Source organism: Carcharodon carcharias, chromosome 8, assembly GCF_017639515.1.
Source record: "Carcharodon carcharias isolate sCarCar2 chromosome 8, sCarCar2.pri, whole genome shotgun sequence".
NCBI classification, from domain to species: domain Eukaryota; kingdom Metazoa; phylum Chordata; class Chondrichthyes; order Lamniformes; family Lamnidae; genus Carcharodon; species Carcharodon carcharias.
In genome coordinates this window covers 43864430-43878283 of record NC_054474.1, presented here as the reverse complement: position 1 = coordinate 43878283, position 13854 = coordinate 43864430, and the positions used below count along the sequence as shown (strand labels likewise).

At 40.6% G+C, this 13854-nt stretch overlaps 1 protein-coding gene across 1 annotated transcript in view; it reads right to left on the bottom strand.

The window, feature by feature from the left end:
* The window catches only part of tgfbi (transforming growth factor, beta-induced), a 48977-nt gene that overhangs the window by 2773 nt on the left and 32350 nt on the right, over positions 1–13854 (bottom strand). Inside the window, exons 9-15 of the mRNA XM_041194231.1 lie at positions 11053–11190; positions 8603–8748; positions 7689–7825; positions 7045–7175; positions 4140–4255; positions 3944–4046; positions 1470–1549 (exon numbers count right to left, since the gene is read on the bottom strand). Coding sequence (XP_041050165.1) covers positions 1470–1549; positions 3944–4046; positions 4140–4255; positions 7045–7175; positions 7689–7825; positions 8603–8748; positions 11053–11190 — 851 coding nt within the window. The remainder of the gene's footprint in view (positions 1–1469; positions 1550–3943; positions 4047–4139; positions 4256–7044; positions 7176–7688; positions 7826–8602; positions 8749–11052; positions 11191–13854) is intronic.

Below are 13854 nucleotides of genomic sequence, written 5' to 3'. Positions count from 1 at the left end.
AACCTGTCATATCAGATGTCCTTAGACTTGTTGGTTACTAGGACTGAGATTGGGTTCAGCTGTCTCTGTTACTTCCTCATTTCCAATACTCATCATGAAGTCAAACCTCCTCAAAATTTCACCCTGCACTAATCCCTAAACTTAAGATGTCTTTCTCTATTTTCCATCCTATTTCCCATCATGCCCTCACCTTGTTCATCAGACCCACACTATGCTCACTATATATCATTCCCGCTAAACAATCAACTTCCCTTCCTGGTCTCCACCTAGCCAACATTGTAAAAAATTCCCTGTCTTGAGATGATACCTTCGCAGTTTCAAACGGCAACCATCACCCTCTCTTCAAAAAGCCAACTTCAACCTTTCTGTCCTTTCAAATTACCATTCCATCTTCAGCCACACTGTCATTTCCAAAGTTTTTGAATGTGTTGCCATCTCCTACATCAAGATCCATCTTATCTGTAGCTTCCTGTATGAATCTCTCCGATCAGGATTTTTGACCCATAACTGAGTTTCGGATTCAATATTCTTTAAAAGGCTATCTAGTACCATCTCCAGAATATTGCCTAAAAATCTGTACCAAATGCTTCATTCACGTCTTTGAACCACAAGACATGACTATTCCAATGCTCTCCTGTCTGGCTCCCAAATCCTCCATGAACTGCAGCTTATCCAAAACTCTGCTATGCATTCCCTAACCTTCACCCATCAAGCCTTGTTCAGTGGCTTACATTGGTTCCAGCATCCCAATGTCTCCAATTTAAAATTCTCATTCTTATATTCAAATCCCTTCAGGGCCTCACCTATTTTTATCTCTATAACCACTTCCAGCTCTACAACTGCCCCAGAACTCTATATTCTTCCAGTGGTGGCTTTGTGTGTATCCTCACTTCACTCACCTCGTCATTGATAGTTGTAGCTCCAGCCATCTAGGCCCTAAGCTTTAGAAATCCCACGCTGAACCTTTTTACCATGTTCTCTTTCTTTAAGATCCTCAATAAAACCTACTTTGATCAAATAGTTATCCATTCCAATATCTCCTTCTTTGATGCAGTGCTATATTTTTTACTTCTATGAAATACCATGGACTGTTTTTTGTGTTAAATGTGCTATATAAATGCAAGCTGTTATTGTAGAGGGTGAGACTGATCTTCCATGTGACCTTGGTGATAGCAAATTTGTTCCATTTCCCCCTGGCTGTTCCCTCCTCAACCCCCAACCATACTCTCTTGTCGAATTTCAATATAAAATGGGAGAATTCCCTTTTTTTAAAATATAAATGACCCTGAACTCAAATTGCATATTCTAAAGCAGCGTATTCACACCTTCATATTATCTGTTATCTAATTAAAGTAATTAAAATAACCATGCCATTCATCCAACTGCCATATTATTTAGAATACATTGACAATTTTTTATGCACAATTATTTAATATCTTAGGCAGTAGACAATTTTAGCTGAATCATACCTTAGCCGGACTGACTCCAAAGCGAAGGATATCTTCACTGCTGATCTCCATGCCACTTCGGCTTTCTGATTGTCTCACAGCTTGGAAATGAAACAACATATCCTTTTTAGGAGCCACTGTGGTGCATTTAACAGTGAATTGCTTGGATTACGTCTCTGAATGAAAACAAAGCTGATGGGGCAGAATTATCCCCCCACTGTGGGGGGAAGTTTAGGAGCGAGCGTGTGGAGGTGCGCCTCCGATCGGCGCACCCAATCGAGGGCGTGCTACCATTTTATGTGGGTGGGCCAATTAAGGCCCACCCAGTGTGATGTCTGCCAGGAAGCGCTACGTGCTCCCTGTGCGAGTGAGGAGGCAATTCCCTGAGCCGAAAATACGATCTTTTGTGCATGCCTCAGGGAGATCGGCTTCACAATAAAATTTCTGAAAAATAGAAAAGAAAAAATTCCCTGACATGCCCCCTCATTAGACGCTGTCACATGAGTTGGGGCATGTCCATCGCTTTCAAATACACTTTTATTACATTTTTTAAAAGCTACATGAAACCTCATCCCGCCCGTGGATGAGATTTCATGCTTTTTCTAATGCCCGCCATGGCTCCTGGCCTGCCCGCCAGCCTTAAGGTTGGACAGGCAGGTTCATTAGTTACTTTAATGACTCTGTCAATGGCTTCAATTGGCCATTGACAGGTCGGCGGGCGCACAGCTGATTCTGCTGAGCCCCCGCCTTCCTGAAAATTGAAATGACGAGGGGTGACATTGGGAGTTCCGCCCGAAGTCATCCTGTGTCAGCGAGTGGGCCCCGCCCCCCGCTCGCTGACCAGGAAATCCTGGCCATGGTTTTTTTAAGATGAATTACGTATCAAGTCCAAAATAAACATATATGGCAGTAGTTTCAGATCAAATCCACACACTTGCCCCCACTAGTTCTAAGCTTGTGCTTTTGATTTTTTTCATAAGATGCCCAGAGGCATTTGAAATGAAATTACTCTGCGCCAATCATCATCTTGCTACAATCCCATTTACCTGTAATATGAAAGTAGATCAGCCTAAAATGTTAGCTTTTCTCTCTCCCCACATTGTCTGCTTTTAATTCAGATTTCCAATGTACATAGGACAGGAATTTGACCTTGGTGTGTGGGCGCGGGGCTGGGAAACGGTCCACTGCCCGCGATCGGCTCCAGGCCACGATTTCATGCTGTCTGGCCAATTAATGGCTGGCCAGCATGAAAGGCATGCTGAAACTCTCAGCACTGCTGGGGTGGGGCAGGAGAAGGAGTGAGCGCTGAAGTCAGAGCGAGCACGGGGGAGTGCAGGAGGAAAGCTTCCTGAAGGCAGAAAGCTGCCTCAGGGAGCTGACAAATTTAAAATCAATAAAGACAATGTAAAATCCAAAAACAAGGTCCACTTGTCAGAATGAGTCACCTCAACATACGGATGTTGAAAATTATGCCCACACATTTTTGTCTTTTTTTTAAATTAAGCTCGGAAACCTCATCCCACCCTTGGATGAGGTTTTCTCAAAAATGCAAAGGCCGCCTGGCAGATTCGCCCACCCACCAACTGTAACATTAGACAGGCAGTGAGAAATGCCCACTAATTCAAACTTTAATGGCCTTAACAGGCCTCTTAATTGTCGGTGGGTGTGCTGCCGACTTTTGCATGCACCTGTTGACCGAAATATCGCGCAAATGCATGATGATGTCAGGTCGCTTGCCTGACATCATCGTGTGCTTTTATTTACGCTCCAGTGTGTTGAGCGCTCACCCGCACGCTGAGGTCAAAATCCTGACCATATTGTTTTGATTTGTTTCAGCTGAAAAATATTACTGACAAAGGCCTGGAAGCTTACCATCTTGGGGGAAGACAGCGGCATGGTGGCAATGTCACTAGACTAGTAACCCCAGAGGCCCAGATTAATTCTCTGGGGACATGGGTTCAATTCCACCCATAGCAGCTGGTGGAATTTAAATTCAGTTAATAAAGTACGGAATTGAAAGCTAGTCTCAGTATAATGACTATCATTAATTGTTATAAAATTGTAAATTTTAAAAACCCATGTGGTTCACTAATGTCCTTCAGGGGAGGAAATCTGCTGTCCTTGCATGGGTCTGGCCTACATATGACTCCAGACCCTTAGCAATCTGATTGACCCTTAATTCCCCCAGAAATGGCTGAGCAAGCCACTCAGATCAAGGACAATTAGGGATGGGCAACAAATGCTGGCCTTACCAGCAACACCCATATCCCATGAAAGAATAAAGAAAAAATCTCTGTTATCTTGGCTGGAGAAAGCTAGAAAGAGGACAATAATAAAACAAACCTAAGTAGAAAGGTTTTCAATTTTTCTCATGTCACTTAGCTATCCAGCTTAACCTATAACACAAAGCACTGCAATTGTACTGTATACAGTTCTTTCATTATATAACATCATGTGTTGTGAAGTTTTGTCAGTATATGCAAACTGCTCCTTACCAGAGGGCTGCAAGACCTTGTTAATAGCATGGATCACACCATTAGTTGCCATCAGGTCGGAATCTATAACTGGGACTTTATTTACATGGATAACTTGTCTTTTCTGAAAGAGATCACATGATAATTTTGTCTAATCAGAGTATCAACCAAAGTGAAGGAATGACAGAATTCAATGGTAAGAAGCTGAGTACTTAACTGTTCCCACTTCCAGTTTAGCACCTTGCAGGGATTTCAATAGCACAATCTGGCTGGCAGCACCACCACTAACCAAGATTTGTTCAGCGATGTGGTACTTCAGCAAACTGGGATCACCTGATGGGAAAGGAGAAGAGGTGAAGAAACTAAAAATTTCAACAAATTGTGAACCTTTGCTAAGGAAGTAATAATTGGTTTTGCTCAACCAATAAATGTTTATTTTAATGAGCAGAGATCAGTTGCGAAGAATTGTTACTTCAAATTCAAAAGCGACAGTTCATCTATTTGCACAGCTTTTAAAAGGATATATATATTTAGTTGAATTAAGATGACAATTGATCCTCAAGTGTAAATCCTTTTGTTATGAGTATAGAAGAAATATTTATAAGTTACACAGTGTGAAGAAAACCTGGTGAATTTCACTGGCACTGTTGAATGTTGTTATGACATTGGTGCAAATTCAAATTAAATGACGTTAAAAGAAATTTAAAATATTCTTTTGTTAATCTGTTCTGGTATGTTCTACAGTGCCTGGTTATACTCTGACAGCTCATTGTAGAATAGTTATCTCCTTTAAAAGTAAAACTCTGTCTTTTGGTGTCAGATTTTTTTTAAAAAATATTCTCAGGATGTGGGCATTGGTTGCAAGCCTGCGATTTATTGCACTATTGCCTAGTTGCCTGTGAGAAGGTAAAAGTGGATATTCTTCTTGAACTGCATTGTTATTCAGTAGAGAGCTCCAGAATTTTGACCCTGAATATGTTCAAGTCATCATAGTGCATGACTTGGAGGTGATGGTGTTCCCATGTATCGGCTGTCCTTGTCCTTCTGGGTGCTGGAGGTCTTGGGTATCAGAAGTGTTGCTGTAAATAGTACACACTGTCACTATCCCATCTAACACAGACCTACTGTGGCTGTAATGGATGTTTAGATTAATAGGTGAAGTGTTAATCAAGTGGATTGATCAAGTCCTTGTTAAATTAGAACTTTTTGAATATTGTTGCAGCTGAACCCATCCGTGGAAGTGGAAAGCATTCCAGTTTATTTCTGACCTGTTACTTGGAGGTAGTGACAAGAGCAAACCATTCGCCTCTGATTTAATATAATAGCTATGACATTTATGTGGTCTTTCCAGTTGAGCGTCTGATCAATGCTGACACCTCGGATGTTTGTGATGGGAGACTTGCCAATCATTATACCCACTTCGGGATTGAGAATGACTTGCTTCCAGTCTGGCTCAATAGGTTCTGAGATGACTGTGCACTGGACTTATTAGTCTGCAGACTCTGCTGGTTCTGGGGCAGATGATGCTTGAAGGATTGGGCAGATGAAATGTTTGGAGATTTGTGTGCTCTTTCTGATGCCTCACCTTCACCTCTGCATGCTCCCGACGAAGTGTCTCAATATGTTCTGTGCTTTCCCAAATAAATCTTCTCCATTTTGGTCAGTCACAAGCTAGGGACTTCCACGAGTCAGAGGGAATGTTTTTCCACTTGAAGGATGCTTTGAGGACATCCTTAAAGCATTTCCACTGTCCTTCCTGGAGTTTCCTGCTGTGACTGAATTTTAAGTAGAACACTTGCTTTGCGAGTCTAGTGTCAGACACACAAACTACATGTCTCACCCAGCGGAGCTGATTTTGAATGATTAGTGAAAGCCTCTGACTCTGTCAACTGTGAAGGCTTATGGAGTATCTTCTTCAAATTTGGCTGCTCTCAGGAATTTGTCACCATTCTCCACCTACTCCACAATGACCTGCAAGCTGTGATCCTCATCAATGTAATCTTCACAGACTCTATCTCAGTGAAGACTGGGGTCAAGGTTGTATTATTGCACCATACCTTTTCTCCATTTTCTTTGCTACAATACTGCGTCTCAGCTTCATCAGATTAGCCACAAGCATGGAGATAATCTATTGGTAATACCATTGACTATAAAGGAAAGGTGATTAAACTATTTCTTATTGGAGAAAATTATTGCCTTCCACTTATATGATGTGAATGTTACTTGGCACTTATCACTCATGGTTCTTTTCATGCATTTAGCTATAAGTGAACACACAATACATTAACAATTAGATAAACAAGGATGAGTAGTCAACTGTTTGAAATTTAACAGAAAAAAGCAGCCGTTCTTCAAACTTATGCATCTTGGGGCTAAGTTTCTTGTCACTGACAAACTGACTGTGAAGGAATACTTTCCTGACAGCTCAAATACATCCAGTGAGAAAGTTAATCAAGCATTAAATTTTTGGGCTTTAATGTTCAGTCCTCCAAATCATGTAGGATAATATAGTTGGGGAGGGAGGGCATCAGTAGAGAGTGCACTTCATCAGCAGAACAGAATATAAACACACCCAAGGCACTAAGGGCCTGGTTTAACTTCAAGTGATTAAATTAACTAGCATAGCATTCTAGGATAATAAATAATATTTTGGTCAGAACCATTACTCAAAAACACTGAAATGAGAAGTAGAAGACAGCTTTAGCCTTGCGCAAAAAAGAGCCATCATTACAAGGGCGAATAGACAGACTGTAAAACAGAAGTTCAGGGAAATGGTTAATCTTTAGTGCATTATCAATTTCTAAAATTGCAATATATCTTTTTCAACAAATTATTCCCTGTTATTCAGGAATAAGTTTAGATAGAAGAAAAATGGTAAATGCCGGGCAGAGAAATTATACATATTCAGGCTGCTGAATCTAGTGGTGAAGTTACTGGTGAAAAGGTCTGAATGCACCTACTTCAAAAAGCTTGTATATGTTAAGTGGCTTACAAATTCCTATTTCTGCCAACAGGTAAACTAACTGATCATTTGCACAATGGAATCTTATAAACAGAGTTAAGTAGTATGCTACAATATTTCAGATATATTGACAGTGAGAAGAGGATGCTGTAGCTTTTACCAATCATTCTGTTCTGTTCCCTGTTAGGTAGAGCGAGGATAGCTTCATTGGTTGGTGCAAAGACTGTGAATACGCCAGGTCTGTTGAGAGTTTCAGTCAGCCCTGCCGTCTGGATGGCCCCCACCAACATACTGCAACAATCAAAAAGCAAAATACTCTAATGATCAGTTTGATTTTCTCAATGGAGTTTATTGAATTCACTATTGGGATCAGCAACACAAAACACAATTTTTTTCATTTTTAAGTGTTTCCTTTCCACCTTTTCCTCTCTCTCTTTCTCTATGCCATACATTACCCCAATTGAGAGAATGACCAGCTTATCCAAGGCCAAATTTCCATCAGTACCAAGACTGACCAAGATGAAGAATGTTTGTTGGAATGGCTCACTCCTTGATTTTCCATCCCTTTGTCAATTGCATGGCTCAAATTAGTAACACGCTATTCCGGAATTATGGATAGACATGAGATACATCCTACTACTTGGTGGCCAGTGTGTTTTTGCTATATGAACTGCATCACTACAGGATTCCTTAAACACCTTATTGTATTTTTCATTAAGACTTTTACTATGCAGAAATTACTCAAGCCCAGTTGCTCACTTATTGCTGTGGGAAATAACCATTCAGTTTTATCTTACTCCATACCTGAAGCGATCATCAGCTTTTAGAATGTCCATAATTGTTCCAACAGGAGGAGTCAGTATCTTGTCCATTATCATCATTGAACCATATCTCCCTCTTCTGTCATGTGCAGCAATACATGAGTTTTCAACACATAAAGCCTTAAAGAGAGCAGAGAATTTGACAGGTCAGAAGACATTATCTTAATCCAAACTTTATACTCTTTATACCTTAGACTTCAGTTCCTACTCTCCAAATGTCCTATCTTGAACATATGGCTATACTTAAATCATATTGAACTTTGGATCATTACCACACATGTGTTGGGAGAAAAGGTTATGAATTTCATTCTAAAGATTAAATAAAACCATTTTATTTCTGGTCTCTCATTCCATCAGTGTGTTTGCAAGCACTTGTACAAATGCCATTGTGCATTGAAATAAAATGTTATGCTCTGTGGGAAGTTGTTGGGTTGGCAGCTTAGTGGGACCAGGCCATACTGGTGAGTGCAATACTGCAAAATACTCAATATCATTAAGTTTAATGATTAATATACGAGACTGCTTACAAACCCCAAACACAGAGCTGACATTTTCATCTCGTACACAAATGTATTTAATAAATAATGATTTTACAAATCTTTATAGAAATATGTACCCTTCAGTGTGTGTATAAATGTCAATCATGACAATAAACATCAGATGTGTCATGCTCCAATGGAGTCTGTTATTTGTTCAACCAAAACCGACTTCATATTCATTCAAATTATTTACATTTTAGTACTAGTTTCAAATTGTTTCTGGCGTTTACAATAAATTCTTGGACTCGCCACCAAACTCAAATGTGTTAGGTATCTGTCCTTGATACAAGTGCCTCCAATTATTGTTCTTCTGCACAGTAATGTATATAAAAATTTAAAATACTGAAAATACACATACATTACGGTACACAAAGACCCTCAGTTTTTTTCCACTCAAGGTTTCAAGAGTCTGCCCATGGTACAGATATTTGGAGGAGAGCTGATCTTTCACAATGTGGCTTAGCAGTAGGTTCCTCAGATCTTCATTTATAACTGGTGACAACTCTGGATAAAACACAGCAGAGCACTCGTAAGAAAAAGTATTTCACTTAAAAAATGTTTATGTTGAGCCTGTTTGAGAAGCTGACTTTATTCCTATGCAACTAATAAACAAATAAGTAAAGGCTTTCTTCACAATCCTGCAGCGTTGCACATTCTTTTCACATAGAGGAGAGCCTGTAGCATTGGATTTCAGGCACCAAGCTACACAGAAATGGAGGGCTAGTATTAAAAGTTTAAAGTGTCAAAGAATTTATTAAACTAAGAAATAAGTGGTGCAAATAGATTCTTTGTTGAACAGAGATAGACAGAGCTGCTGAAACATAGTAGTATAGTAAAAACTTGAGAACAATTCTTTTTGGGTTAAATAATGTTCTTGAGTGTCTAAGATATAAAAGGCAGAGTATACTTAGACAAATTCTATATTATTACTAATCATTAAAGTGGTAAATAAGTTATCTCCACTAGGAACTGAACCTTGGTTAATATAAACAATGGCCATAAAAGATGTTCTTTCCAGCCATTAGAATACTCTAGCTATTACAAGAGCACTTTTATTCTTTGTGCCTTTTATCAAATAATTACCCAACAGAAGAATCCAATTACAGTGCATTCACACCATAACTGTGTTATGCTTCACACCAGCACTGCAGTTGCAATTTTAGCTGTGCCACCTATTATTAAATGGGATTTAACAGCCTGCAGTGATTTCAGATCACTTACTGCCCTGTTTACACTGGCCCTCTGGCTACTACCATTTGGTAAGTACTTAATTTGTGAAGCTGGCATGCCCACTTGTTACAGGTGGGAAGTCTATTTTGATGTATAAACCAGGATCCAATGGTATGCCAATAGAGATTTTGATGCATAATTGGTAAATTATGTGCTATTCATGCTCTGTCCATTTATACCAGTCCATTATTGAGTGAATTGACCAGCAGTCCTGAAAGGGACCATAGGATCATTCAAAAATTAGCCCAAAGCCATTTCACCCATTCCACCCGCATCTAGTAGGAGCCAGCTGATCACCCCTTTATCTTCAGAGTCCCTCTTTGGTGCAACAAGCAGCTTAACAGATCCATACAAATGAGGCTTGGACATTTTTTGATTTGTTATTGGGATGTGGCCAACACTATCAAGGCCTGCATTTGTTACCCATCCCTAATTGCTGTTGAGAAGGTGGTAGTGAGCTATGGTGCAATCCATGTGGTATTGGTACACTTACAATGAGGTTAGGATAGAGGATTCAGGATTTTCACCCAGCCACACGGAAGGAACAGCAGTATAGTTCCAAGTCAGGGTGATGTAGAATATGGAGGGAATTTGGAAGTATGGTGTTCTCATGCACCTGCTGCCCTTGTTCTTTTAGGTGGCAGGGATCATGGTTTTGGTGCTGCCAAAGGAGGCTTGGTGAGCTGCTGCAGTACCTCTTGTGAATGGTACGTACATCTGCCACTGTGTGCTGATGGTGGAAGAAGTGAATGTTTAAGGTGGTGGATGTGGTGTTGATTAAACGGGCTGCTTTGTCCTGGATGGTGTCAAGCCTCTTGCGTGTTGTTGGAGTTTCACTCAGCCAGGCAAGCAGAGAGTATTCCAAAACCTGACTTGTGCCTTATAGACATGGGATGTGCTTCAGTAACTCAGTTTGAACTGGGATGTTTCATTCTGATCAAATTAATTTTAAAATGTTTTAACTCTCTGCCAGTATATCTATCTGATTAATTTTATTCTACTTTATATACACACTTTTCAGTAATTAATGTTTCGTTAACACAAAGGATACCCATTAATATCTATCTTTCACTCCATGGTATATGCGTATTTATCTCAAAGATCATCACAACAAAAGTAGAAACTCCGAGTTCAGTTACAATGTTTGAAATGTGTTATGCAGCTCCCCTGTCATCTGTTCTGAGTAATATACCACCAGAAACTTAGCTATTGCAAAAACTGAATAAGCAATATAAATTCACTGATCAACTGATGAAAATTATAGTCACTGATACAGATTAATACAGATGGGAAATGTTTGATTTTTGCTAGATCTTCTAGTTTTTGTTTACTTGGAATTATTAGATTAATTAACAAATGTTCCTGTTTGTGAAATCCGAAAATTACTTCCTCATGTACTACAAAACAGGGTTATTTTGATCCTTAAATCAAGAACAGCACTGTCTAACTGCACTGAGCCATTTAGCATTTTGTATTGTTTCATTGAAGACTATGCTTGGCTGAATGTCTTTAAAAGAAAAGGACATGGTCAAATTGATTTTTTTTTCCCAAAGATAAACAACGAACAGACCCCCTTACCTGTGAGTGCCACATCCTGAGGAGCAAGTAGCGTTAAAGATTCTTTTCCTTCTAAATGGGAGGTCAGACCAGCTTGTTTGAAGAGGTCACCAATCTTGGTAACACCAGGCTTTTCAGTCAACTCTAGAAGGGTCTTAGCTGTAAAACAGTCAAAATAAATAAATCTTTTGGAGCAACCCTAGAAGAAAGTCAACAAAATATTTAGCATCATATGTTTAAGATGAAAAGATTTTTCTAAATCAAGTGCATTTTTTTCACAACTGTGCCTTTTAATGTCCACACCCCATCAATGAATAAAAAAAATCTAGGGGATTGGATACTACAGCATATTGCAATGCTGTACTTAGACCTCTGGGGAGAACAATCTTACTGGGACAGAGGCGATGAAAAACTGTCTTTCCGGCAAGTTTATATAGTCTCTAAATTAAGTAAGTTCAAGCAATTTTTGCTTCCTGCTTTTGCACCTCATCCCCACCCCAACCTTCTGCTAGTCAAGAATCAGCGCCCTCATTTTATATGGCAATTCCCAAGCTCTTTTGGGGAGTTAGTCTGTCACCCATATTTTTGCCACAATGGATATAGTGAAGAAGGATAGAAGATGGGCATGACACCCTACCACAAAGAGGCCATAGAAGCCAATCACCAGAGGGGGGGCAACGGTCAGGAAGAAGAGGCTGCTGCCTGCGCTCCAGGGAGAAAAGGAGGAGAGGCAGGGTAACCAAATACTGTCATGTGGGAAGGCGTACAGACCTAGGACATCCTATCTCAACACTGCAGAGAACCAGATGCCCTCCACCCTCTGGGTGAAAAAGTTTTTCTTCATGTCTCCTCTAATCCTACCAATCACCTTAATCTATGCCCCCTGTAACTGACCCCTCAGCTAAGGGAAACAGGTCTTTACTATCTCCCCTATCTAAGCCCCTCACAATTTTGTACATCTCAATTAGGTTACATCTCAGCCTCCTCTGTCTAAGGAAACCAACCCTAGCCTTATCCAATCTTTCCTCATAGCTGCAATTTTCAAGTCCTGGCAGCATTCTTTTAAATCTTCTCTGTACTCTCTCCAGAGTAATTATGTCCTTCCTGTAATTTGATGGCCAGAACTGTACACAAAATTCCACCTGTTCTGCCACCTTCAGGGACCTGTGGACATGCACTCCAAGGTCTCTCACTTCCTCAACCCCTCTCAATATCGTCCCATTTATTGAGTGTTCCCTTGCTTTGTTTGCCCTCTTCAAATGCATTTTCTCACACTTTTTCGGATTGAATTCCATTTGCCACTTTTCTGTCCACTCAACCAAACCATTGATATCTTTCTGGAGACAACAGCTATCCTCTTCGCTATCAACTATACGGCCAATTTTGTGTAAATTTCCCAATCATACCTCCCACATTTATGTAGATATGGGGTCACCTGACTAGGAGGTTGAAGGTCAGATCGCACATGTTGGAGCCTGTTTTGATGGAGTTCAGATACTGCAGATATGTGCTCATGTTAGGAAAGTGCGTTATCAATAAAGTTAGCTCAACTACAATGTCGACAGCCTGTGTGCATCATTAAGAAACAAGGAGCAATACATAAATAACAATAGTCAATCTCATCTTCTATGCCTCATTGTCTTTACAGGGCTCATCAGGAGACCTGTCTGGTATATTCCAATCAGAGCACACGGCAACAATATGAATGTAACTAATGCTTTGTTTGCTTGTGTGGGAGATCACATTAATTTCCCTAGAGATTTGGCATCTCACACCCAGAGAGCCATGGCCTTTGCCCAATCAGCAGGCTTCCCTCAGGTGTGGGGTGTTATTGATTGCACCCATGTTGCCATAAAGGCCTCAACTCAAAATGCAGACACTTTTGTCAATTAGAAGTCCTCCCACTCAATCGATGTCCAGGTGGTTTGTGACCACCACAAGATCTTCCTACGTGCAGTTGCAACGACTCCTTCATACTAAGGAGTTCCCAACTCTCTCATCTACTTCAGCTACCAATATGGTTCGTAGTTGCTCCTAGGGGACAAGGGCTCCCATTAAGAACTTTGCTGATGACCCCTTCTAGAAGTCCACAAACAGAGGCAGAGTACAACTATAATAGCAGCCATGTCATCACCAGGGGTACCACCGAAGATGCGCTTCATGTGCCTCAATTGTTTAGGTGGAGCTCTTCAGTATGCCTTAGCAAGGGTATCAAGAATAGAAGTGGTATGCTGCATGCTGCACAGCATTTAACAGTGGAGGGGCCTAGAAAAGGATGACAATCACGCCATGGGCAGAGTGCCAAACTCTGAGTAGGAGGATGAGGAAGATGAGGAGGAAGAGGAGGAAGCCCCTGTTCATTCAGAAGATTCCAAAACAGATGAGGATGAGGAGACCACCAATGGCAAAGCAGCTGGGAGGCCTAGTCATGTAGCCAGGGCTTACTCTGTGCAGAAGGGATCATTGTCAGATGGGTCCTTGTGCAAAGTAAATTCTCATAAGATCCTCCCATATCACAATTCCCCATCAACCAGTCCCTGGTGACATACTTCCATCTAAAGAACCTTGTATATTGACTCCACTACTACTCAAGGGTCTGCCCATCCCCCAGAAGAGAGGGAATCAACATCAATGAGTTGGCCTTAGTTGCATTCATATGGCCAAAACCCTCAACATCATATCCATGGGCCTGATCATATTGCAAACAAACATCGTAATAAGTCATTCACAATCTGGCACCCTTCACCTGAACAGCACTGACTGTGAATGAGGGCCTCTTGCCGACAAATTGCCCATAATGAAGCTATGCCCACAATGCTGAGA